Source organism: Pseudopodoces humilis, chromosome 1 (assembly GCF_049639895.1).
Source record: "Pseudopodoces humilis isolate 2021_Gansu_Grassland_sample_001 chromosome 1, ASM4963989v1, whole genome shotgun sequence".
In the NCBI taxonomy this organism is placed as follows: domain Eukaryota; kingdom Metazoa; phylum Chordata; class Aves; order Passeriformes; family Paridae; genus Pseudopodoces; species Pseudopodoces humilis.
The window spans coordinates 64405064-64432415 of NC_142200.1; the positions used below are offsets into that span (position 1 = coordinate 64405064).

Consider the following 27352-nt stretch of genomic DNA (forward strand, 5'->3'; position numbering starts at 1 on the left):
CTGTCTTACAAAGAAGACAATTATTGCACTAAATTTAAAGTCAGAGATCCCTCTGACCGCCAGAATGCTGTCTGGATGATATTTCAGCTTTCATACTACTAAATTCCCTGTATTTCCCTAAAAATTGTGTAATGTATTTTTGAATGGCAACTCTATGTACCTTTTTCTCCAAATTCACATTTATTTTCCAGTGTGGAACTTTGTGGATTTGGGGAGCTCCTATTCTGCTGGTGCAAACCTCTTTTCCTTGGTGATGAGGAATCTGGGAGTCTGACAGCCAAGCTGAGGGCAGCAATGCTTTGTGCTACTTTCCATTTTGCTCTGCTGCACTATCACAGCACCCAATTGACCCAGTCAGAGCTCATGGCAAATCAAGAATGAATTTTTATTCTCTTTGCTATCTTTTTAAGACTCTGTTTTATCAAAGTACTTTATTGCTTGGGTAGTACTAAGCATACTTCCAAGTGTGATTATACTTTCCTCTGTATAGTATGAATTCCCTGCGCACAAAGCTAACTGCTTTCTACCGTTTCCAGTGATTAGCAAGTCTGAAGAGAAGATATGTACATTTTGTCAACTGTATGTACTCTGTTTGGAGCAATGTCACCTGGTTCTCCTACTGGATATTTCTAGTCACACCAGATATCTTCACTGCCTATTCCTTTACAAGCATGGTTGCATGTCCCTGAAATATCTATATGCTGTACCTGAAAAATCAAACTAGTGGAAGAGGAAGTAAGTTCATTTCAGCCCTGCTTAGTGTTTGGTTGTAAATGAACTATGAGAAGGTTTTTTTCCAGTGGTATTTTTACAGAAAACATACCTATTTTTCTCTGGTGATGTGTGCAATTTGGTGAAACATTTTCTCTTATACTTACAGCAATACTGTCTATAGCATTTACAAAAACTCTGTGTATTTTTGTCCAGGAGAATTATAGACTCATTGAGAGATGAACTTCGAAAGTGCTTCTATTTGCAAGAGGGAATAGATGGCTTGCTGTATTGGTACATGTTGAGTTTTTGAAATGAGTGTTTTGTATTACAATGTCACTGTACAATTTTTCTTTCATGTCTGGTAGGATTGAGGCAGACAGTTTTCCTGTATTCTTAAGTGAAAAAAAAAAACATTAATGGAGGTGGATATTTCCATGTTTACTGATGTGTTGACTTCATCTTATAAAATCATACAGCTGTCATGAGCACCTTTTACTTCTGTGACAATCAATCTAAGTAAAATTATCTATTTATTCCTCACCACCATCACCAGAGACCCTCCTTATGGAAGCATAGGGAACTAGTCAATATGCCATACTCTCAGGTTGGTAGAATCTGCACACAAATTTATAAGACAAAAAAACCCTGTCAGTATGTGCATTTCTTTTGCTCTTTTCTCAGTAGTCTCTTATACAACTGATGCTGAGTAAGATGGTGTCCCCCTAGTTGCATGTCAAATGGAGCTGGCTTGGTCACAGAAAGATCATCAAGAGTGATGGCTCCAGGGTTTTCAGAGGTTCCCAAAATAACTATTTTGGCATTTTCTTTTTTTGGATTCGTGGAGGGCAAAAACCTTCTGGGTCATATAATCAACCTATTTGTGGTCAAAGACACCCACACTATATAATAACCTCTTTATACTAAGCTTAAGTGTAGAATGAGAGGGATACCTTTGGGATGGGGGAAGGAGGATATGTTGGTTTTGGTTTGTTCCTTCTTCTTCTGTTGGGAAATGGTTCTATAATCTCATGTCTTGGATGTTAACAAACTTTCAATTTGCAGTCTATACTACCTTGTGGTCAGTTTGGTCATTTATCAGCATTTTGTACTGTAGCTGTTTTTCCTTCCAGGTTATTACCCGCCTTTTCCATCTTTAGATCTACCAAGCAATTCTACTTAGCTTTGTATTTCCATACTACGTGAACTGTACACTTCTCTAAGATGCTCTTTCCTTTTCTCTGTTCATAATATACAGCCTGCCACAGAAAATCTTACCAAACCTTTATGAACGGTGTTCTTATTTTTCTATCTGTAAGTCCTAGTATGTTTTCCTGTTTGTCATCTTGATGGCTGATAGTTGATCTGATAGACTGGCAAATCTAATATTTTGGATGACAGTCCTCCGGTTCATGGCAGAAGTTAATGTCAGTAATCCCTAAGTGCATAATAGGGCTTATGCGTGGTGATGTGCTTATCATACATTATAGCATATTATACATTTAATCTCATTTCTGTTTTTAGGGTTTTCAACATTATCTGTTTCTTACTGCACACATTATACAGCCCCGTCTCCTGCACTGACAGTCTCCAGATTTCACTTCAGCAGCCCATTTTATCTTCACATTCTTACTTTATATGCCAGGATCATTACTGAGACTACTAAAAGAGATACTTGTCCCAAAGCCAGTGCTCAAGGAATTAAATGGGAAACCTTTTCCTAGCATAATAGTTCCCCTTTCAGCACAATTGTTTGGCCTGCTGTAACACTCTTTGAATATTCTTTTTTCTATAATAGTTCTTCATGTGACACTAGAGGTAATGTTTTACTGAAATCCAGATAAATTAGTTCTGCATTTCCTTTGCCTAGAAAAATAATGTGCTTTTAGAATGGCAGCCTCTCTGGGATTGATCTTCTATTGGCACAATCCATGGTGCATTTGAACATGCTTTTATTTACTCATTTAATTGTGCTTTCATTCAGAACTTGTTTTCAGAATGCACATAACACTGAGTTCAACACTAACAGATGTGTTGTTCCCTGGATTACACTGTTTCCCTTTTTTCAGTAGAAACACTGTTTTTGTTTTCCATTCCTGATTTGAAAAATTTGCTTACTGGCCTGTATTATTTGGTTTAGGGAGTTTTTCATGCCAATTTCTTACAATTCTGGGACATAGCTTATCTGTCTGCCTGTGTTCAGCTACACTATAACCTTTAAAGTGAGTTTCCACACCAGTTGTAATAACTTCAGTTTTGATACTTTCCACACTCCTCCAGCCATTCTTCTGATTCTCCAGCCTCTCTTCTGATCTATGTTTTTTATCAGTCCTTCTTAAAATCTGAGTCCAAATCCTCAGGTAGTTTTCAGACTTTTCCACCAGCTCTTTGCTTCTTGAATAACAATCATATTACTTTTCTTTTTATTTATATTCCTTTTTTTTTAATATTTCTGTGTTATTATACATATCCTTAATATTTTCTGTTGTTTGTATATGAAGAATAGTTTGCTGTTCAGTTTCATTTGTTTGTCAGGGCTTGGCTCCTGGGAATTCTCACTTTATCACTGTGCTTTCTGTCTTTCCATCTGTAGCTTCCTTCTTTGAGAGCACTTTGAGAGCATTTCATGTCATCATTAAGAAGAAGTACTAAAATTTCTCATAAGAGTTTTTTTTTATTTTTTTTTAGTGCAGTTTATTATTGGAGGCTTTCTCTAAAAGTTCATTTTCTTTATTTCTTTCATACTTTTGTAATGCAAATTCCACATATTTTTTAACCTCAATCTCAAGTAATTATAAGTCTCCTCTTTATCTAAGTATTTGATGATTTCAGTTCAGTTTTCCTGGCCAAGTAACTTCATTAATATCTCATTTTGGCCCAGTCACACTCAAAATCTCATTTGAGGTTGCTTATCTGTCTGTGACACGTAACCTTGTAATACCTCTGACCAGGGTTTCAATCAAAGTCTCCCATTGTGTATTGTATAACTGTTTGTAAAAGCCATTTATTTATCAGGTGATTATTTTATTTGTAGCAGGTTTTGTTTGGGTTTGGCTCCAATATTAAGTAATAATTGAGCCAAATCACTTCTGTTATCTTGGTTTTGCTTGAAGAAAAGTTAGTTTTATTTATTTCCGTGAGAGTGAGAGAAAAGGATCTTTTGGACCCAAACCTGATTTTTTTTCCTACATAGCTACATAGCCTATAGCAGAATCCTAGCAACTAATCGTTTTTGTTTTGAACATCTCACCAAAGGCATTTAAATTAAAAATATTTCAGTTTTCTTCACCAGCATCTCTCCTATATTTACATATTTTCTTTAGCATGATGTCTATTTGTGATTTTTTTTATTATTCCTTCATTTTTTTCACCACAGACTAATAAAGTAGTGTCCTAGAGTGGCTCTAATCCCTCCATTTTGTAGCCCACATACTTTTTCTTAGCATATAAACATCTCTGCTTTTTTCACCCACTCATTATCCTGTTTTCTATTTGTGTGATAGCTGGGATGATATTGCTTGCATAACAAATGTTTCTATGAATATTAAGTTTTTTATTTCTCTATTGATGAAAACACTCCTAACCCTCTGCTGTTCCTTTACCCTGTTGATTCCTCAGCTACATGACTCATTCTCTTTTCTGCCAAAGCCAGGGACAGGAGTCATCTCTCTGTGCTCCCTACTTCAAGAATTGGCAATGTCCCGTAACGTGCCATAATTTTCCTGACTTCTTGAAAGAATTGTTAGTTCAGATGATCCTTACTTCTGGATTAGGATGACTGGAGGATTTCCAGAACTCCCTCCAGTTACTGACCTTATCAATGCAGGTCCAGGATAACTTTGACTGTATGAGCACATGAAATTCCTGGGGCCTCCATCACAGCACTCCTGTAGGATAGGAGAGGCAGTTGCATGGAAAAGGCTCATGGCTTTCTGCAGTATAAACTGCAAACTACTTAAAACAGTGAGAAATTAGGAGTACTTGCTAATTTGGTATTGCTGCTGTGAATTCAATTTTCTGGAAATCTGGAAGCTCCTAATACCCAGTCCATGCTTGGAAAATCAGTTTGACTTGGTCCTTGGAAAGAAAAGTTGCTTGCTTCTTCAACTTCCCAGTCTTCATCACTGAGGTACTACCTGTTGACCTCACAAGGTAACATGAGATATTAGCAACCTTCACAACAATGCTGAAAAATAAAAAAGCATTGGAAGAAATCTGTATATTATAGTCCCAAGGTGGAACAATAGCCCTCAGTAAACCAGGTAGTTACCAGGATGCACTTCATTTGGTGTAGCAGACCTTACTATACAATTTTTTATTTTTTTTTAAGCATGATAGAGGTGTAGAAGCAGTAGGGGTTTTTCCTTGTGAAAGTCCTAGTCGATTGTATCCCCTAGGCATAAAAAGTCTACTCATACACCTTAGAATATTTTATTAGCTGAAGTCTTCCTTGTATTTGTCTTATCCCATTCTTCTTTGATGATTTTACTGTTATCACAAAGGTCTCAACATGCAAACTAGCTAATAAGACCTTATTCTGAACCTAAGCTGTTTCATAGCAGTAATTTAATAATGCCAGTTCTGTCAAGCTGACAGCCTTTCTGGATACACAGTGTTGTTTCTACATATACATTAAACTGAATTTAGCTGCTTAGTGCTCACTTGTTACTATTTGTAGTTGGTGTATGCCACCAGCTACAATAGTTTCACATACGTGCACATTCACATCAGAAGTAAAAGACAAAAACACAGATAACATTATATTCTTGCTGACACCTATGAAATATTCAGCACATGCATGAAAGCTTCACAAATCCACTTAACACTCATTCCATTTTATAAAAATGAAAATTATTCTCTGCTTGTACTTTATCTGAGTTAGTTCAGCACCTCCAAGTCCACCACTGAACCATGTCACTCAGTGCCTCATCTATACAGCTTTTAAATACCAGGGATGGTGACTCCACCAATTCCCTGAGCAGCCTGTGCCAAAGCTTGACAACCCATTCCATGAAGAGATTTTTCCGAATATCCAGTCTAAACCTCCCATCATGCAACTTGAGGCTGTTTCCTTGTCCTATCATTTGTTACTTGGAAGAGACTGACCCCTACCTGGCCACCTTACCCTCCTTTCAGATAAGTTGTAAAGAACAATAAGGTTCCCCCAAAACCTCCTTTTCTCCAGGCTAAACAATTCCAGCTCCCTCCCTTTTCCACTGGGCAGCTTTCCAGCCATTCTGCCTCCAGCCTGTAGCGCTGCCTGGGTTTGTTGTGACGCAAGCACAGGACTCAGCACTTCACCCTGTTAAATCTTATACAATTAGCCTATCCAGATCCCTCACATTCATAAGCACACATTTGGCCTCTGTCTACTCTACAGATAGTAACAATATTTGAAATTCTTTAAGTTAGTTTTTGGGTTCCCATGAAAGACGAAAAAAAGAGTGGTTTAACATGGTGATCCTAATTCACAGGTCCTAGTGCATTCTGCTAATCTTGGGTATACATTGCCTCTGAAAATTACCTCTGGAAAGAATGTTTTTTGCTAGAGAAAGAAGCTTTTTGAATGACATCAGAGAAGTCTTTTCACACATACACACGACACCTGCCCCAGCTGAAGAAATGAAGTTCATGCATTGCAGTGACCCTTTATTCGAGGCACAGACCTTTGTACAGAACAGAGACCACCAATTGGAAAGCACTCGTAGGGACTTTTCTCCATTATCTGATGATAAGTTACTGCTAACCTTATCTGAGGTCACTGCTCTGGGCCTGCCTCACTGGCACACATGATGAGACAGTCGTATTTTAGGTGTAGGTTTCTTAAGACTGAATTCATGTTCAAGTGGATCCTTTTTTGTCTGCCACTTTTTAAACTGACATTTCAATTTAATCTTTAGCAGTTAATTACAGAGTTATCCTTTATCCCCAAATGTACCTGTTTAAGGATGAAAGATTACATCTCAATCTTCATGAGGAAGTAAACAAATCTGTTTATACTGAACACAGAAAAATGATTACAGCTGGTCAGATTCTTGCCTATGAAAAATTTACTTCCAGAATGTCTTTCATCCTTTCCTTCCTCCTAAGGAGAAAATCAAAGAAAGGGTTTTGAATTTTTATTAATGATTCATTACTCATAGCTGATCAGTGAACAGTTTATGCAAATACACTTTGCAAATTGCTCATTTTAGCTATTACTTGGGGTTATATCTGGATATTACTTTCCCATGGGAAGCAGAGGTGTGAACATTTGGATTATTGATATATAATCATGGGAGTATAGTGCATATCAAATGTTAAATACTCAGACAGATACAGAAATCATTTACAATACGCCTGCTCACACTGAATTGCACCTTAATGGGGTTCTTGTTGACATTAATAAGTTACAAGTTAAGATGAATGAGTAAAAATTGCTAGCTAACTAGCTGATAGTTGAACATATTATTCTTTGAGGGTAGTTAACCAGCAGGTCTCATGTTCCTAAAGACTTAAATTTAATATATCTCGAGGAAATATCCCTTTGTATAATGGAATTAAAGAGGAAGATTATTTTTGTTTCTCCCTCTCTGCCACAGCAATACAATGAAAATATATTGGCCCATTTTGTAAAATTTGGAAGGGAACTTTCGGTCTGTGACACTCAGTGCATTGGCTGTTTTATGACCAATGACTTCTAGTGGGAAAAAAAAAATGTAGCTTTGTCATTATTTTATTTTGGAGGATCCTTGTAGGGGTTGGTGGGGGGAGTATGTTATCCCTGAGATATAATTTATTCATTGTTTCAGAGCTCTGAGGAGCTGATACTCTACAAAATCACAATGTGTCATTCAGACCAATTTGAGTAACAGGCTTAAGAATTGCTAATCTTTTCAGTGCAAATGGGGAAGATTTTTCTAGATATATGTAGTGAGCAAAGTTACCAGCTGGGAGTTCATCAAATTGTATGTAAGGGAGAGATGCACAGAGACATTTGAGAAATAAAAATAGATTGATTTATTAATTCAATTTTCTCCTCCACAAGTGGCTGGTTTCCGGGCACTGGATCTCCTTTCATTGTGTGAGAAACAATCACTGTTCATGATTGTGTAATGTGCCTCTTAGAGAGTTAAAAAGGAGTTGCTGAAGTGGTGAGAATAGGTGTATTATTCAGAGGTCTAACATTTATTGCTGCCCTCCTACCATTTAAATTCTTGGCTTACTGTAGTATGCTCCTGTGCAGGCAATTACACAAATGTTAGATAATTATAAAAGAATGGTTTAATAGTCGCACGTGTGTCTGTTACAACAGGCTATCTCCTAATTTTATTTACTTGCTTCAATGACATTCACGGTATGAAACAAAGATACTTAGTCAAAATGGAGTGTGTACCTGAGGTTAGCATTCTGTGGATCATAGCGTGTTCCAAAGATTTTACTAGTAGAAGAACAAAAAGCCCACAGACAAATGCTTGGTCTTGGGGGGTGCTGCCTTAAAGTTCAGTTCTTGGTGTTAATGTGACCAGGACTTCCCCCAGTTAAGAAAGTGGCTAATAAGGTCAGCTAGCAAATTGCTAAAAATTAGGAGTATCTCCTGTGGGAGACAAAGCCAGACAAAGGGAAATGTCTTCTGGAGACACACAAATACCCTGGAAAAGTACCTGAGAACTTTGTCTCAGGAGGAATTGATAAAAGTTTTAAAGAGCAGAGCAGGGCCCTAAAGTTTTTGTAGCCTAGTAATGATATCTTTTAAATTAAAGAAAAGCAAAACAAATGTAGCTCCTTCTGCAAATGTTGGGGTTTGATGTTGGAAAGCAGTGAGACCAATTAAAATCAGTTCCCCTGCTAATATCAGAGATGGCAATTACTAACCTAAGAACATGAATATGACTGAAAACAGTCTGTTCCTACAGCCATGAGCTTGATTCTGTATACCCTTGGTGCTGTTACCATTCCAGAAAATGTCACTTTGGAATAAACATGAAAATGTATAAAATGTAGAAATTGAATTTGCCAGAACAGATGTTTCATGTGGTGGTGATATGGGGTACCTCTAAGAGCTGAAAAATAGGATCTGAATGAGCTACTTTTAAATGCATACCAAGAACCTCTCTGTATTGTTGTACTTTTTAATTAGATGAAAATAAATGAATTGAAAAGATGAAAGAAACTCATGTAACATCTCACTTCAAAGGGCAGCTCCACTCTTGAGGAGTGTTTAAAAAACAGAAAAAAACCTGAAAAATAAAAAAAAAGCAGTTCATATTCGAGAAATATGAATTCTCTGTGGATTTGCTTTCTCTTTTACCTGCTTTATAAACTCAGGGATGACTTCTGTTCATTTGACCTAAATGGAGTCATTTCCCGAGTGTAAGGGAGAGTGGCAGCTGGCTGGCTGACAGTGATGTTACCCCCGCGCTCCTTTGTTACACTTTGCATTGACTCAGCAATGCTCTCAAATGAGCAGGATTATTTTTGACCTTGTGACAGAATTTTTATCAAAGTTTCAGTGATCTGGCCCGCATTCTGGATAGAAATGGCACATGTGGAAATGTTCCTTAGCTGCCTCCCAAGGTGTGAACTAGAGCACCAGCTACCTCAAGAGTATACATATCAGTGTGTGCAGCCTGGGAAACAGACAGGAGGAACTGGAGCTCCCTGCCTAGTCAGAAAGTTATGATATCATAGAAGTAATGTTAAACATGGTGGGACAACTGGTGTCAGTGGAGGATTGTAATAGATAGTTAAAGGCGCTTTCGTAAAGACAGGCAGGGAAGAAGAGGAGGAGGAGGAGGAGTCACACTCTAAGCTAAAGAGAGCCTTGAAGTCAAGCACAGTGATTATGAGAGCCTTATCTAATGCCTCTGGCTCAAGATCACAGAGGTCCTCTCCAAGGAGGATCTTACAGGAGACATCTGCTACTGACCTCCAAACCAAGACAGTAAGGTCTGCAAAAGCAATATTTGTGTCACCTGGGCAAGCTTCAGATCACCAAGAACTGTGTTCTTATGGATGACTTCAACCACCTAAACATTTATTGGAAGAACAAACAATAGCTAAAATATCATCTATCAAGTTTTGGCAATGTCTGGAGAACCTCTTCCTTGTACATAAGTTAGCTGTGTGAGCCGGGAAAGAGGCACTGATGGATTTGCTCCACGGAAACCAAGAAAAACTGCTTTCATTTATATCCTGGTTAGCAGTGACTTTGTCTGCAGTGATTACAGTGTTGTGGAGTTTGGGATCCTGCTGAGCATGCTGAAGATGGCTGGTAAATGGTGTAGATTTTAGGTTTTTAGACTAGACAAGTGGTTTAGATTTTAGTCAGGAATCTTTTTCACCATATTCCAGTATTTAAAGGGTAGCTGCAAAGATGGAAACTCCCTTTTTGTCAAGAAGTCACATGGGAAATATGGGGGGTAATGGGTACAAGTTACTCCTGAGAAGATTCTGACTGGACATTCCCAAAGAAAGTCAGCCAATGGAATAATCTCCTCAGGGAAGTGACAGAAGTTCCCCAACATTGCACATGTTTAAAATTTAGCTGCACAAGATGTTGTGCCATCTTGTCTAGAACATGCTTTTGCCAAGAAAGGTTGAACCAGATGGTTCTTGAGGTTCCTTCTAACATGGAATTCTAACATTCATATTCTATGAGTCTGTGATTTTATGCACCAGAATAACATCTGTATATCTGGATTTACTTTATCTGGACAAATGAATTGAAAAAAACCCAAAACCAAAAAAAAAAAAAAAGCTCAAACAACTCAATCACTCATCTACCTGTTAAGCAAGTCAGCATTCCCAATCCAGCAGCAGATACTTCCGCCCGAAATGCCTAAAAACCATGCCTTGTATACTTTTTACATGTAGAATAGGGTATTTCACCACCTCAGCACTCGTTGATTGGTCTTGAGGGAATTTCTGGAGTCTTGACTTAAGTCAGTGCTGTCCAGCTCCAGGATAATATTTTTGCCTTTCACCAAATTTCCTCTACATCCTATTTTCAAACATGAAGGGGTTTTTTTAGCCCTTCAGCACTTTATTTCCAATCACATCTGTCCAGGCCAGAATTCTTATTTCATCATATTTCTGTGTAAAGGTGACCTGGCTAAGGGCAGGATGAATTGAAACTGCCCAAGATGTCACAGTTTCCTTCTGTTTCAGTTGCCCTAAGTGTGGGATGGTGACTTTAGAAGATAGCATTTATATTCTGAAGTGTAACAGAGAAGTATCGTAAGAACCAGTTGAATAAAGATTCAAAGAAAGACATCTCCAGCCCTAGGAAGATTCTAAAGGCAGGACTACTCACTGTAAAGCAGTAGTTTTCTCTTGTGACTCAAAAATTTTTGCTTCTAAAACAGAGTTTGTGTGTGACGTGGGAAGGGAGAGCAGCTCATCAGCTTCATAACTCCTGGATAGATTTTAGGCACGCTGCTCTCTTTGTTGTGCCATGAGTTGCTTAGCTGGTTTGTCAGATAGCAATTGGATGTGAAATGCTATTAGCACTTCACAAACACAATCAGCTAAGCAACTGAGCTCATCCCAGACGTGATTAAGTGAGATCAATTATAATAAGAACTAGATAAGAGAGGTAAGCTTCTTGTTTCTTGGGTTGGTATTCTGCAGTATTAGCCTTTGTAAGTATCCTTTATACATCATCAGCTGCAAAATCTTGATTACTTCAGGAAGTGGCTTCTAGACCAGCATTCAAATGAGCTTCATCCTGAACTGATTATTCTAACACTGCAACTGCCACTGTGTGGGGAAACAATTCATTTGAAGCATCAATTGCACCAAACAGAAAAATCGCCACTGAAGCCAATGATATTAATTTTAATTCATTAACTTTTAATTCAAGGAGCATGTTTCCTCTCAGTCTTAAATAATGTTAAATATTCTGAGGGAAAGAATATAAATAAAAATTCTTTGTGTCCCAAAAAGGGAATAGCTGCTCTTCATAGCATCACGTTTTGCCATGGCACTGCTGCTATAGCACTTAAGGCTTAATGTGCTAAATATCAGAATTTATACATTATTCCTGAAAATTTTGACATGAAGTTGCACACCAGGTGTCCACTAAATCTGAAGGATATATGTGAGAGTCAAGCACACCAGAAGTAATGTAAATATACATATTATTGAAATAGCAAAATATTTGTGCTTTGTAATCAGAACTGGAAAGCTGGTAATGAGGGGGTCATATGAACAAACAAAATAAAAGAGAGGAATGTTGCAAAACAGTCCATGTCTAAATTGTAGAGAGAGAGACTTGGCCATATCTTTGAGATGGTGCTTTCAGCATTATTTTAATTTCTTTTGTGGCTTCTGGTTCTTGCCATGGAGCTCCCAGGAGGTATTTTTTTTGGTGATACAGAAAGACTAAATGCTGGATGCATATCATGCCATGACAATTGTGCTGTTCTGGAGCATAAGGTTTGACAAGACAAAAAAGCCTATTTACTTGCTTGGGGGGTGGTTTTTTTTGTGGTTTTTTTTGGTTTTTGTTTTTTTTTTGGTGAAGATTCCTAAGCTCTGAAGTACTGTTATAAAATTATTTAAGATCTTAGGAGAGTGACATGCTCCATGCATCTCTCCTCTTGTGTAGCATTGTATGTACTGCAGTTGTCTGCCTAGTTAATTATCATATCTGATAAACAGAAATACAGTTGTTGCCCCCCTTCTACTGTGGGTGCATCTCAGAAGTCATTGATGATCTTGTTGCCCTTTGTTGCCCTTTCAAGTTCTTTTCTCCAATTTTATCACTATGCTTGTGATAAAATTGTTGGGGATTGTGCCATCTCCTTGAAGGGCTCAGTGCCAGTGTCTCTTCCCTGGTCCCGTTCCCAGTGTTTTGTTTGCTTTGCTGGCCATTATGGGTAACTGAGCTGAGCAGGTCAGTTCCCCCTCACAAATCCTCTCTGTAATCTCTCCTTGGCACATATGTAGGACCTCTGTGACTTTTTCTGCAACCTGTGAAAAAGGTTTCTGTATTCAATTCCGAAACAACTGTTAGCCGCTACCTTATCTTTTCTCTCTCATCCCTCCACATTTTTTATGGCTTTTTGGATAGAGTAATGATTCCCTCAGATACTGGTCCACAGGTCTCTGTGTAAATATTCCTGGTGTTAGGTCTCTTTCAAATCACAAATGGCCATTTTACATTTCATTACTGACAGCCAGAAAGATTTCTTCTCTAAAGTTCAAGATCAATTATTAATAATTAGTGGGGAAGATTCAGAAATTTCTAGGATGGATTCTTTGGCCTATGTTATGTTAAAATACATAAACAGAAGTGATCTCCTTTGGGCCATTCATCCTTGTAACACTACTTTTCACTTAACATTTAATTTATAATTATTATAATTATTTCCTGCTTCTATCTTCTTTCATTGCAGCTGAACGTATTATCATATATACACAATACTCTTTCATTTTTCTTTTATGTGGCCCTTTACCAAAGATTTTTGGAAGGTTAATATGTTCTTCACCTGATGATGTCACTTGCAGTGTTGAAAATATTTGATAACTATAGAAAAGTAAAATAGGATGTAAGAAAAATTATAATAGAAGTGGGAGCTATTTTGTTATTCCATTGATGTTTATTTTATTAAAGAAAAAGTATTTGATATTTGGCATTTTTAAACTTTGAGCCTTTTGACAAGACATACATAATCGTGGCACCAAAAGCTTTTAACATGCATTATGAAAAATTATGCATCCAGGAAAAAAAAATAATAATCCCCTTTTTTCTGGTCTAAAACATGTATTTAAAGTATTTTTTGCCCAAGAGTGTATGTTTTATGTTCCACCTTGTCCACTAATTCTTTAATGCAGATATCATCTGATCTTTCTGAGAAAGATCCAAGGAACACCAAGTCCCTCTGGAGGTCTCATCCTCATGGCTGGAGTTTAATTTTAAACTTGAACCATGAGACTTGGGGTGGGTTCATTTCTAGCATTAACTGTTACAATTTTGGGCATAACTCCTTCTTGCTATGACCCCAGGTTCAGCCCTGCAAAGTGTTGGGTTCTGTACAGTTCTGGCTTCATCAGTTGCATTATTCTGCATTCTTCTTCGGGGTGAAGCAAAATGAATGATTTCTCCTAAAACTTCTTGTAGACTTTGGTGCACACAAAGCCTAAATGAAACATTTTGATGCTTCCCTGGTGTCCCTTCTGGTCCCTTGAATACTTCGCTGCATCAAGTCCTGAATACATTTCACCTTGGAGCTTCACTTTTTCCTCTTCAACTGTGGGCATGTCTGAGTAGTTCATAAAATCCAGTGGTTTTGCTTCGATCTGGTGTTTCCTTTAAAAGATAGTGGTAGGGAATGCACCCCTCTCTCCATCCTTGTATAATGCTCTTACTACAGGTCACTTAAAAATTAATTTCCAGGAGAAGCTCACAGAGGAAGATTTGCTAGTGACCTCCTTGTCTGATTCCTCTTTGCACCAGATTGCTGGAGCCTTCTAACTCAACTGTATTAGGTGTAATTATATCAGGGGGTGGGGGAATGGACACAAGTCTCCACCTGTCTTCTCACCTATTCCCTAGGTTCAAAAGGTAACTTGGGACCTTGTGACATTAGCTCATGACACGTAACTGTTAACCATTACTTTGATGTAGGTTAGTACATAGTTACTGTATGTAGGAAAAAATACCTTTCTATGTGCAAGCAACTGTTTATGTGAACCTCTATTGCTTTGAAGAACATATTTTTCCTTCACAGGACGCTGCAAGACTGGGAGATGAATCCCTTAGTTCCCACTCCACATGTTAGATTCACTGAATATGAAAATAGTAACTCTTAAAATAGATTTAAAATTGGTACCATAGCTGCATGTTGTATTTACTGTGCTCCTTTATTCCATTCTTTAGGTTTGAAGACGGTACAGTCTCTTTTCTTGATATCATTGCTCTGAAACATGGATTTGATGTTCTGGAAAAACTCACAGGTCAGTTAATATAACTCTAATACTGAAGACTGCAGTTCCAAATTTATGCTCAGGGCATAGGTCTGATCATATTTCTTATGGCTCTAGCTTAATTTTTCTTTCTAGTTTTACTATCGATATCATCATTGTGAAGATGAGACTTCAGTGTAACTGGCTTATTCACATGCTCCATATTGGATTATTCCAGCCTGGTTTGAAAGAAAAAGAAAGGGTCCAGATTGTTCTGGATAGGCAAGACTTGAGTACATGGAACACTTCTCATCTGCTTCACACTCACAAAGATGCAATAGGAAAGTAACACTAGAAAGTAGCAGAGTGATTCACACTGTTTGAGTCAACCTGTGAAGTCTTTGACATGAACCTAACGCTGAAGTCCCAAATAAGAATTCAAGCTGATCTTCAGGCCAGAACCTGTATGTGAAGGGTGATATTCATGTGCTGTGTTTACTCCAGGATAGACTGCTGCTTGTCTGACTCAGCACCCCAAAAGCGCAGTCTCTGTGTTTGCTGCCATGGGTCAGGGATTCTCCTGAAAAGGGCAGGAGATGACACCTGGCCAGGGAAACCTGCACTGCGGGCTGTGCAGCAAGTGCAAGTACCATACCATGGCATGTTTCTAAATGTGGAATGTGCCCGGTTAACAAAGGATGTTCCTGGAATTGGTTTCTTGATCAGCTATGTGTATTACTTAATGTGTAATGTCTGACCCTTCCTTCTCCTGTGCACTCTTTGATTTCCTGTATAAAGTCATAAAGTGCATCATGATGTAAAAGACGCCCGAGTCCAGAGAGACATTGGCTATGTACTTTTCAGGTTAGTATAATTTCAGCTAGTGTCTCTGGATGTTTATTGTCATGATTTATCTGAAGTATTCTGGTTTCTTCTTCCTCCCAGTGCGAGGCTTCTGTGAGAAGTACTCTGTTAGATGCTTCAGGTCTTGTTCATGTGGAAATCAATAGCAGTTTTTATCCACATCAATAGTCTAAGACCAACAAGTGAGGATGTTTTACTTTATGCTGCTCTATATGGAAACCAAGGATCAGTAACCAGCCTTTAGTATATGTTCTTGTAGTACAGAATGCTTCTCAGAAACATGCAATATTAAACAAACATGTTCACTTGTAAAGAGGGCTTTGGTTTAATGTATAAGAGCATTGCCTGCCATGAATGTGAGAGTTGAAGATAGCACCTCCTCTGTTGCATTTCTCATCCATCTTAACCTGTTGTTGGTACCTACTTTAGCTAAACAATTGAAAATCTCTTCATACTGGACTGAGGGGAACACTCAGCCCTGAATCTGAATAAACTGGGTATCAATGGATGACATGGTAGAAGAGAGGCATGAAAAAATAGTGTGTTGAGATCTTTCAGCTGTCAAAAAAGTGAACTGGCTTCAAATTTTCATACTTAAAATTCTTTAAAATAAAAATCAAAAATTTAGTAATATTTATATTTTAAACATTTTTAAATATTCTTTTTCCCAACAGTGCTAAATGTAGAAAGATGTGAAAACATAGACTGAAAGAGCAAACAGGAGGAAACTTGTCTGGAGGAGAAAACTGAAAAATTAAATAAAACTATGGTTTTGACAAATACTGGAATTTCAAAAATTCATCACTGCTGGTATAGTCTAGGTACTTTAGTAGTCTCTAGTCAAATCCTGGAGTGCCACACTGAAAAGCAGAAGTTCCAGCACTGCCTCTTTACAGATCTAAGAGGAGAAATCCATAGCGGAAAAAATGGAATTCTGTAAAGGATTTTAATCACCACATGATCCAAGAATTTTCTGCAAAGTTGGGCTGGTCCTAGACCATTATCCATGACCAAAGATGAATTAAGCTTTTGTTCCAGATAAGTAGGAACTTCTAACATATTCATGCTAAAACTTCTGCTATTATGCTTACATGTATGTGCATGTAAGTAGAAAAACTTCCATGTGATGTGTTTTTGTTAATTAGAATTTAATCATACAGAAGAGAAATGAAACAAACCACTCAAAGGTGATAGTAGAATGTAGCACACCTATGGTCATGTTTGATTATTTCCATCATAAGATGCATTTTTTGTGTTGACTTTTCAAAGCTGATGTGAAGGGTGGCTCAGCCCTATCAGGTCTCTTGGTTCTTCTGTGCTGGTTGTGAGACAAAGGTTTTGGGGGCCCTGCTCCTCAGTTTGTGTAGGCATTGAATGTTTCTGGCACTGCTGATGCAACAAGACATTCAGGGATTTGCAGTCGCTGTTTCTTCTCACTGTCCTTTTCTCCCCTGAATATCACTAACTACATGGAGTTTTGCAGGTTATCTAATTTCTGTCAAAGGCACAGTGTTCCTTTTGAACAGAGATTATTAGTACATGGGTGTATACAAAAAACTGTTGTATGCTCTAGAAGCACTTCGTAATCCAGAAGGACTGCAGATTTGTTTTAAGCCTCTTTATGCATAATTTCTTCCACTTACATTGTCAGAGTTTTCAGTGGCAAAATGCAGTGTCAAATGTGAATCACTTTTGAATCTCACTTTACCGTAGCTACTGGAGCACTTGCTTTGCACTCCCCAAACACAAACAATTATTCTAATTCTGGGTTGGAAGTAGCCTGGAGTAGAAACAAGCAAAATAAAGAAAGTGTTGTTGTTACTAATCGTGTCCTAATGTATAATAAAAGTACTGCTGAAGTCCTTTGGGGATGTGCTGTAGCTGGATTATTCTGGTGTAATTATTGAAGGTAGGAAGGGAAATCCCTAATAGAAGGTAACTCAGAGTTTCCTTGTTAGTGTTATGAACATACAGATCAGTTTCTGATTCTGATATCTGAATGCATCCTTGACCTGTCTCAACTTCCATTTAGAACAAGGCATATTTCCTGCCAGAATTGCACAGTGATGTGCATATGTATTTAAGCCATTCCCAGACATTGTACATCTATATGATTTTTGAACTTACGGTTTATAGTATGTATTTTTATTAGTAAATTGTTATCTGCCTTAAAAATTAAACTAAGACACATCATTTGTGCCTTATTGTTACAAGATTTACTTTGATTATAATGTCTGTTCAGGAAACATTAATTCAATTCAGAAGAAAATATAATATGTATGGGAAGAAATTTTAAAATGCAGACTAAGTCTCCTAAGGATGATGAATTGAAAGTTGGTTTTAAATTTATCAGATGTTTGATTGGTTGTTGGAGAGTAAAGATTATTTTGGCTTTCATAAAGACATTTGTATCTCAAAACAGCCAAAGCAAAATGTAGTGAAGGATGTGAAATGGTGATGCTAACTTAGTTTTTTAACTTGGCCTTTGAAACTTTTGGTGTGTTTTGCCCTGCTCCATCAAGGACTGGTTGCAGTCAGTGATGGGATGTTTGGCAGCCTGCATTTAATGGTACTGCACAGATTCTCATGTCTGTTGTGTTTAAACACTTAAGGTTATATAAGTCATCCAGTTTAGGGGCCAGAAAAAAAAAAAAATGTTCTCCTTAGTAAGATTGTCAGGGATTACTGGGATTTCTTTTGTGTAGAGTTTGTGGTTTCATTCTACTCTGGCCTGGTCACATCACCTAAACTTGGACCATGCTTGTGTATTTTACTGTTTTTATCCTTAGTGCTGCTCTCATTCATAATTTTAATGGACTTGGGGGTTCACTTGTGTGAACACCAGCTGTACAGTCTAAATATTTTGCAAGTGTGCTTATCTTTCTTTCTACATCTGGGATTATATAAGAAAGATGGTTTTCCTGCCTTACATCAGATAGTTGCTGTAAAACTAAGCCATGATCTACTGATGAGTCAGAAGCTCTACAGAGGAATTACCATCACTGCCTTTCAGATTTGCAACATCTTGTTTCACTCTGAGGACCTCGTCTGTGTGGACACTGCTGAATGCTTCCATTGAAGTCAATGGGGCCATGAAAAGTCTAATATAATGGCCTGCAAGATAGGCAAAGAATTGGGATACTTGAGTTCCTTTCCTTGGCCACAAAATTTACTTCACATTTATTAAATCACATAAATATTAATCTTGAGGGGAACAGGGTTTTTGGTAACCTAGTATGTTTTCATATCTGCATTTAACCTCTGGATGGCATTAACCTTATCTTGCTGTCAGTACTGATGTCTGAGGTACTATTTTGATTCCCACTGAAATCAGTGGAATAGACAGTGACTTCACCAGCCTGATCCCTCTGAGGTTTTTGAAATTTAGAATGAGAGGAGTTACAGCCAACAATAGTGGCTCTTTCCTCTGTCTATTAAAGGAGCTTAGATGATTAGCTTATGTGGTATAAGGCATTTCTTTAATTTTATATAACTGTCCTGTTAATGATCCCTTTGGGACTAGAAAGCTGAACTGCCAGATTAGTTAAGGTGGAAATAGTGTTTTGGGATTTTTTTTGCTTCCCTTGGATCTGCAGCTTCTTTTGAGCAGGGCAGGTTCTACATTTCCTGTGGCTGAAATAAAACAGTAAAGCATAACAGGAAATATTCCAGAAGAACCCTGAGGAGCACGAAGTGAGGTTTTCTATTTGTGCAATCTTTATCTGTCCATTACTCTAGGAGTGATTTCTGATTTCCAACATATATTTCATGCTTCAAATCCAGGCTTATTCAGGTAGATGTTGCTTTCTCTGAGGAGGAAAGGCTCACAGTCTGACAGCAAACTATCCTGCAAAGGCAAAAAAAATTCTGTCTCCAGGGTGAAAATGTGCCTGTTACGTTAAAAAAAAGATGTCTTAGATAAAGAATGTGTGTGTACAGCTGATTTCAGAAGTCTGTGGTGCTTTTCATTTTCAAATGACTGGTTACAACAGATTAGGAGGAAAGAAAGCTCAGTTGGTTCTTTTGCATCAAAAGAAGCCATTGTTGCTAATGTGGTTAGTTTATTAGGAAGAACATGCTCAACTGAGCACGCATTTATTAATGGCTATAGATTAAATTAAAACAGTTACAGAGGCAGTATTACAAAATGAGCAAGGAGGGAAGTGAGGCAGTCTTGTGCAACTGCTTGGAAGTACAGCCAAGCACATACAATATGTTTGGAAGGTGAATTTGGATTAATAAATGGGGGCTACTTTTTATACTGTAGTTACAGAATCTGTTCCCAGTTCTGCCTAAGGGCAGCATGGTGAAATCCATCACTTCCAGGAAATAAAGTGGGAAAAATTATTGTAGCCCCCATTGAGAGACAATGACTGTAAGACCAAGTCTTCAGTAAAGGCCATAGGAATATGAACAGCAGTCAAGTCTAATGAAACCGAGATCTACTCATTCCTACAATGATGCAGCATTCCCTACATATGGCCAAAGGATATCTTGGAGAAGAAGCACTTTCTGTCTGTAATAACTTTTTCCCAAGATAATTTTCTGTGTCAGATATAGGACCTAAAGGACTTGTCATTTTCATTACAAAGTTGTCATTATCACTGCTAAGAGATAAAATCCTGTGAAACCGTCTTTTTCAAAGGAGAACAGAAGTGACAGCTTTTAGACTTGGCTGCAGAATTTCCAAAGACTTTTTGATGCCTCAAGTGATTGATTAGGTGAAGGACCTTGTTATTCTTAGAATACCCTTTTGAAATGGGGGAAAAAAAAAATCTTGTTCAGCTGTATTCTTAAAACATGCATATGAAATATTCAAGAATCTTCTCTGTATAGTTCCAACTAAAACCTGGAAGTGGCAAATAAAATTACAAATAAATTAATTCCATTACATTTTAAACAGGGTAATGTATTGCTAATTTTTTTTTACCACATCTTGATATACTAACAGGGAAATAAAATGTTACCTAGTGGATATTAATTTCCTTTACTGATAAGCTGAACAATTTTCTTATTAACATGCACCTGGAAAATGAACCTTGACATGGTGGTGAAATAATTCAGTTTTATGAAAAACTAGAACACACTGGGACTAGAGAAGGATCAGTATTCTGGCATTTGTGGAAATGGTCTGGCTGGTGTTAGGGGTCTTCACTTCAGCCATCCCTCAGAGATCTCAGGGTCCCACTCTAATGTCTGCTGGCTGCCATGGCAAGGATTACCTTACTTCATGTAGTACATTTTTAATTTCCTAGCTAACTGGATCCAGCTGTTTCAGCCCTTCATGCAACACAGAGATTTTATGTGAAATCCAAAGGGGCTAAATTAAAGCGAAATAAAATTTGCATATCATGTAAAACTCTACATGTTCAGCAGATCCAGATTATATGGTGCTAATCACAAACACTAGACAGAGTAAATCCTCTTGAAGTCACCCTGGGGTTAAGTCAAATGCTTTACACTCTTTGACACATACCCATGAAATATGTAATCAAGTCTGTTTGACGTCCTCTCCTAATTATGTGTGTGTATTTTAAGCAGATGCTTTTCCAGCTGATCTGTGCCTTTTGAGATCTTTTTTTTTTCATTATTAATCAGAAAATCATGCTGTATGTTAACAGTAAGTGCCAATTATGAGAAACTAATATTAGTTTCTTTGCTTAGAAGCTGTGCTTTTGCAAATAAGACCATTGCCAAATGACATATAGATGTAAAGAAAATATAAGAACCTCTGGATGTTTTCCATGGGGGAAAAATTATTCTACCATGCAATGAGCTATTTCAGCCTAAAGCTAAACTTTATTTTTACATATAATGTTTTTTTAGTTTGAGGCAGAAATATTTAATAAAGAAATTCTCTGCTGGAAGTAGGAAGGTCTGCTTGTTTCAACAATGTTAAGATTTAAATTATAAAAATATTTTTCCTGAAGACTACACTCATCATTTCTGTCAAGAATGTTAATGTATAAGCTTAGCCTTTCTTGAGTCTCCTTACTTAGTGAGATAATATTAGGAGACAAATTCAATATTTAACCTAAGTTGGGAGTCACTGGAATTTTAAGTAAATTCTGTTTTTATTGTGATTATGTAAAAAGTAGTCTTCAGAAAGGACTAGTGACCTAGTTGGTTCTACCCTGCTCTTCAGCTGAAGTATGCAAACTTCCACTTGGATTTCACTGAAGTTTCAAACGCAGTATTTTCTTTTCAGTGTGTTTAGCAGAGACACCTACTGGCAAATTGTTAACTGGCATTCTTCTCCTCAGGTCCTAAAATGCCATTTCTTACATCTCTGAAGGAGAGACTTTCTAATATGGAAATTACTTCTTTGACGCTTTTAGGTGTGCTGCAGCATTAAATTTATTATTTGGGAAGAAGTGTTAAGTAGTATAGCAACAGATACAAAATCAATAAAGGCAAAAAAAAAATTTCCTATTTTCTCACTAATGTTACTTCCTGTTAAACTGCTGAGCTACTTTTAGCAGTAATGTGCATATCAGAAAAAAAGGAGTTTATGATCCATTATAGATGAACAGGACTAATTGCAAATCACATAGTAATTGTTGTCAGTCTCCATTGATTTTGATTCAGTCAATATAAAATGGAAAGAAGGAAACCACAGGATATAATTGGAAAAGCTGTTTTGCCTACAGGGACTGGTTTCATGTCTAATTCTTGCTCCACACTCGCAGTTTATTTTTTCAATAAAGATCTGCCTCAGCTGTCACCTTTGCCCAGTTGTTAGTGGCTCTCAATAGAGCCATTCTAGATGCAGGTTCAGCTCCTGTGTGCTACCTGCTCTAGTTGTGGTTGAAACACTTAGAGGCTGTCAGGGTGGAACAAGACCCACACAGAGTTACCATCAATTTCCCTTTGGGCTTAGGCCCTGAAGAAGCCCCTGGGAATACACCTGGCAGCTTTGCCTCTTCTGCAGTCCAGCCTTGCTACCCCCCAGGAGAAGCTCACATACCTTGGGGTGGGCATAACCTTGCAGGGGTGCAAAAGCAGAACTGAAAAGGCACAGATGATGGATTACATGGCCGCAACAAAAGGTCTTTAATATTTCAAAATTAGCCTTTGCATTTTTGAGTAGCCTGTGGATTCAAGACACTAAGTATCATCTCATCCATCCAGTTGGAGTGGGTACATTTTCTCACAATCCCTACTGGTAAAATATATTTAAAGGTCTTATGTGAGGTGCTCAGGTAAGTGATTTTTTTCAGTTCGGCTTCATTCAAGTAAAAGATCCTATTCTCTGAACCTACTCATCCTACTGAACCTACTTTGGGCATTTATGTGCTACATTCCTACAAACATTCATTTTATATTACTCTAGGTTTATATGCATTTTTAATGCAATTTCAGGTCTGTTATGCTTTCAGGACTCTGCATACCTTGCCTGATTCCAGATTTGAGATCCACACATTTGCTCATCCATATCACACACCCTATTCCCCCATTTTCATCCACATCCTAATTTCCATGAAAGGAAGACTTTACTCGGCAATGAATCTCCATCTGTAAGCTGCCTTAATTGCAATTATTGCAGTTCTGTAATAGCTGGGAAAATATTTTTGAATGTTTTTCCCTCCTTTCTTGTTTACTTAGTTGTTTCCCCAAGCAAACTAGATTGACTATTGTCACAGGTGCTGGTGTGAACGATCTTTATGTTTGAAGGACTTTGCTACCATAACTACACTGGCAAAACCTTTAATGAAAAAAAAGCTATTTGCTTCTGAGTGTCCAGCAGCATAGCTTGGTATTTCAGTCACAATGTTTAAGCATTTGAACATGCTGCTTAAGGAAGTTTTGGAATCACTGTCCCTGGAAGTATTCAAAAAAAGCTTAGGTGTGGTTAGGGGCTTATGGACATGGTTTGGTGGTGGATTTTGAAGTGATGGATTAATGGTTGGACTCGATCTTGGAGAGCTTTTCCAACCTTAATGGTTCTATGATTCTATATAAACTGCCATAGTTTATTCGTGTTAGTGGAGACACAGCAGTTGATGCCACCTACCCCTAAATCTTTGGTGAAGATCATGGAGATGTTGCTTGAAAAGCTGTCATTTACAGGTGGATTTGACAGATATCCTCAGAGTACAGGCAAATAACAATTGAGCTAGTTTCACTCCTTGGACATGGCTAGTTCACACCTTAAAATAACTTCATCCCAGATATTAGAGGGTGATGCTAGGGATCAGAATTATTGAGGTGGTTTTATTTATATAAATATGCTTTTGGCATAATTTTGGCAACACTCTACAGTAGTATGATCTTCCTTCTATACTGTATAAAGTAAAATTGGAGATAATTGGTTCTAGGTGAGTGAGTAGACATCAGGTTGGGTGATCACACATTTGTGTTTGAACCTGTTTTGGGAGGGAGGTGGAAGTCTGCCTTGAAAGGGTTTGTTTTATTTTCAATATAGTTCACATAATCACAAAAATTATTTATTTTCCTTCTTGTGGCTATATGTTAAGCTATGAAATTCAGTTCCTAATTAGTAGAGAGCTGGGGTCCAAGGGTGAGTAATTATTTTTTTCCAAAATGTACCAAAAATTGTTATGTGGGCAACTGAAAGCAACAGGCCAGGGCCTTTTCAGGTGCTTCCAGGCACCTGTTTTTAACTTTTTTACATTTGTTTTTCCCTTTTTCCCTCTTGCCATTAGTGGAAGTTTAGTTGTTGTTGTTTTTGTAGGGTTTTGGAAATCATGTCTGTTAATGGAGATGTCTTTATTTTTTTCAACCCAGTTTCAACTGGAACAAGAATCATTAGAATTTTTTTTTATTGTTGTAATTTCTTTCTTCTCCGCTGTTTTTATTGTCTGGTGTGAGGACATCTACTTTTTATTTTTATTTTCAGATAGTTTAGGTCTTCTAGAGAGACATGAAACTCAGATTTTACTTAGGCTCTGGTTTGCATGATCTGCTAGTTCACCATCATCACTCCTGATTAAGTGATTAAGAAGTGTCTTAATGTGTTTCCAGACACACACACACACACACACACACACACACAGATTTTGGCCAAAGTTGATGCCTAGAGGCTGAGTAGTCAGTGTACCTAATTCTGAGCTCAGGCAGGTGGCAGCCCAACCTGCTACCTGAAGTTTCATCAACCTCTGTCTCCACAAATAAAAATCACAAAACCCTCCAGCTGAATGCTTGAATTCAAAATCCTTGTTAGGGCTGTGGGCACCAGAGTTTGCCATTTCTGTCTCTTTTTCTGTCGTTGTGTAGGTGAAAGAGACTGCTAAGCAGAGACTTGAATTATATGTCAGTAGAAGCTAAAAAACATGAGTAAGGTCCAAAGGCAGTAGAGACATAAAGCCCCTGATAATTTTATATTAACATGGTATGGGTGGAGAACAGAAGCTCCATGGACTATCTTGGAGAATAATGTGGAAGATACTTAAGTGCCACTCTATAAATCAGTTGTTTCTTATAATCTAAAATGTGTAATGCAGTCCTGATTCCCTCACCACACAAGTGCATCCACAGAATTGGAGGGTGCTCAGCAAAAAAGCAGAATCACAAAAAAGTGCTCACATGAACAGAAACTAAAATAATTAATGGCATCCTTTATGGACATGTCTCTGCTTATCAAATAAATTAAAATAAAAAAGGAAGCCTGTATGGACTTAAAACCCTGTTTAGCAGAACACAAATCTGTTTTCTCACATATCTTTGGTTTCCCATCATTTGCCGTTTTTGAAGCATTCCCATAATGCCTCCTGTTCCTGCTATTCCACAAGGCATTTGCTTTTCTTAGAAGAAAGTCACCAGCAGAATTAGACCAGTGTTCAAGAAGCAGGGGGTGGAAACAGAAAAAGAAACTGTGAGGACAATCCAATTGTTCCAATGCCACTTGATTCAGTAAGAACAATAACATTAAAAGGATTTGGGGTCTGCAAGCTGCTGTTGTCTGAATAATTTACCATGTGTGCAAAAAATCGATGAGGGGGCCTTGAGCTAGCCAAAAGGCACTGTTGATCTGGGCAGTCAAACTGCTGGGTACATCCAATTATTAAGGAAAACAATGAAGTTCAAACTCCAGAATATCTTTTTCTTGATGTGGGTAATGCATGTGGATGTTTGGATTGTGCAAGTTTAATTGTGAGAAAGATAATGCGAAGATAATGATTTCCCAGTTAAGTGGGTTGACAGGTTTCTATTAATCACCTTCATTAAATTATTAAGCCACTTATCTGTCTTTGGCATTAATACACACTACATGACTGGTGGACATTACATTGATAACAAGTCTGGAAGGAATTCTTACCCTTTTCAGGAAGTATCAGCTAAGCAAACTAGATAGCTCTGTGCATCCATGACATACTGGCAATGCAAAAGGTCAAATCAGCCCTACTGTAACTTGAGCAGCCCCATTAATGGGTGCATAATTTGACCCAACATCATGAGATTTTGAAAAGAAACCATAACTTTTTCATTATGTTCTGAGATTTTTGCTTCTATAAAATAGCAGTTCTGTATAGGTAATTTTGTGTGTCTGTATTGTGTGTTATTTGTAACTGTGTTTTATCTTTTTCATTGCAACAGGCTAAAATATATCTGGCAATTTTCAAAGCACTGGCTTTGACAGGCCTCCAAATTATTTCACTGTCAATCATGAAAGATCTCAAGTCATGCTGTATGTTTAGCCTAAGGTGTTGTGGGAAGGGTATGTGGCTGGCTTCCTGAGTTGTGGTTGGAGAGAGCAAGAGATGAGCATCTCTTGTCAGCTAATCAGGGGATAAGAGGATCAGGCCAATGACTGCATCCAGCACAGAAAGTTATCAAACTGAAAAAAGATATAATTGTTATTTGTGTTATGTTTCTCCCTCAGTATTTTATGTGTATAAATACAATAAAACCCTAAATCTCCCCCATTATTTCTGTACCAGTACATGAGGCACTACTGCGAGGTGATGTTTTACGAGGACCTATGTCTGCCACACGCTGTCCTGTGGTAGGGCTGGGCCTGAGGGGCTGGGTCACCACTGCAAAAGGTGCCCATGGTGTTGTACAGTTCATTCCTCTTCACCCTGAACACAGACACAACTGGTTCAGCAGAGCAGCTGTGCTTGGGGTGAGAGGCTGTGTGTTCTCCTGGGTCTCCGTTCCACCACAACTAGTGTTCCTGTTTTTTCCAAGTATGGAAGATGAAGTTTCTTGCTAGTTAGTTGGTATAAGCACAGGCAGTAGGAGTTTCAGGGCCAAATGGTTGGGAGACAGGAAGTACATCAGACATTCAAATTAGAAAATTGATGTTAAAATGGTAAGAGTAGAGGCAGCATTTTTGTTTAGTTTTGTTTGTTCTAATTTTTGTTGGGTTTTTTCATCAAATTCCAGAGAAAAAACTTGCTGTGATATGATGCTCATAAAATCTAAAAGCAGTGGGGGACAAAATTAACAGATTGCTGTGATTTGTGAGGTGAAACAAGAAATAAATTTGGCTCATGGGATTTAGTAGCCCAAAGATGTTTTTATGTCATTCTTTCTTGTGCTTGTGATGTTTGATAATGGCTAAACAGAATGAAATAAAGTGTGGTAATTTTTTTGCCAGTGTGGTAGCTGCTAGAAGTTTCTGGGAGAGAAGCGCATGTGTAATACCACAGTAACAAAGGGCAAACAACATCAAGGGTAAATAATTCCATTAGACAACACAGTCATGTGGTCTTCAGTATAAAGCATTGTAGGTAGAGCAGCTGCTGGAGAGAATGAGAAATATCAAGATGGATCTGAATAAAGCCCAGAAATGAGATCTATTACTATTTCTCTGAAGTCTTATTTACAACATAAAGTTAGATCACAAACTGATGTAAGGTGATTTATGACCTAAAAATATTAATGGAATTAGTACAGCTGAGCACCATTAGGAATCTGTGGA

General features: G+C 37.8%; 1 protein-coding gene across 2 annotated transcripts in view; it reads left to right on the forward strand.

Annotated features, from left to right (window-relative positions):
- The window catches only part of MOCOS (molybdenum cofactor sulfurase), a 209301-nt gene that overhangs the window by 107824 nt on the left and 74125 nt on the right, over positions 1-27352 (forward strand). For both annotated transcript variants that reach the window (XM_014256806.2, XM_088060279.1), the window contains one exon: positions 14576-14652. In XM_014256806.2, the coding sequence (XP_014112281.2) occupies positions 14576-14652 (77 nt within the window). The remainder of the gene's footprint in view (positions 1-14575; positions 14653-27352) is intronic.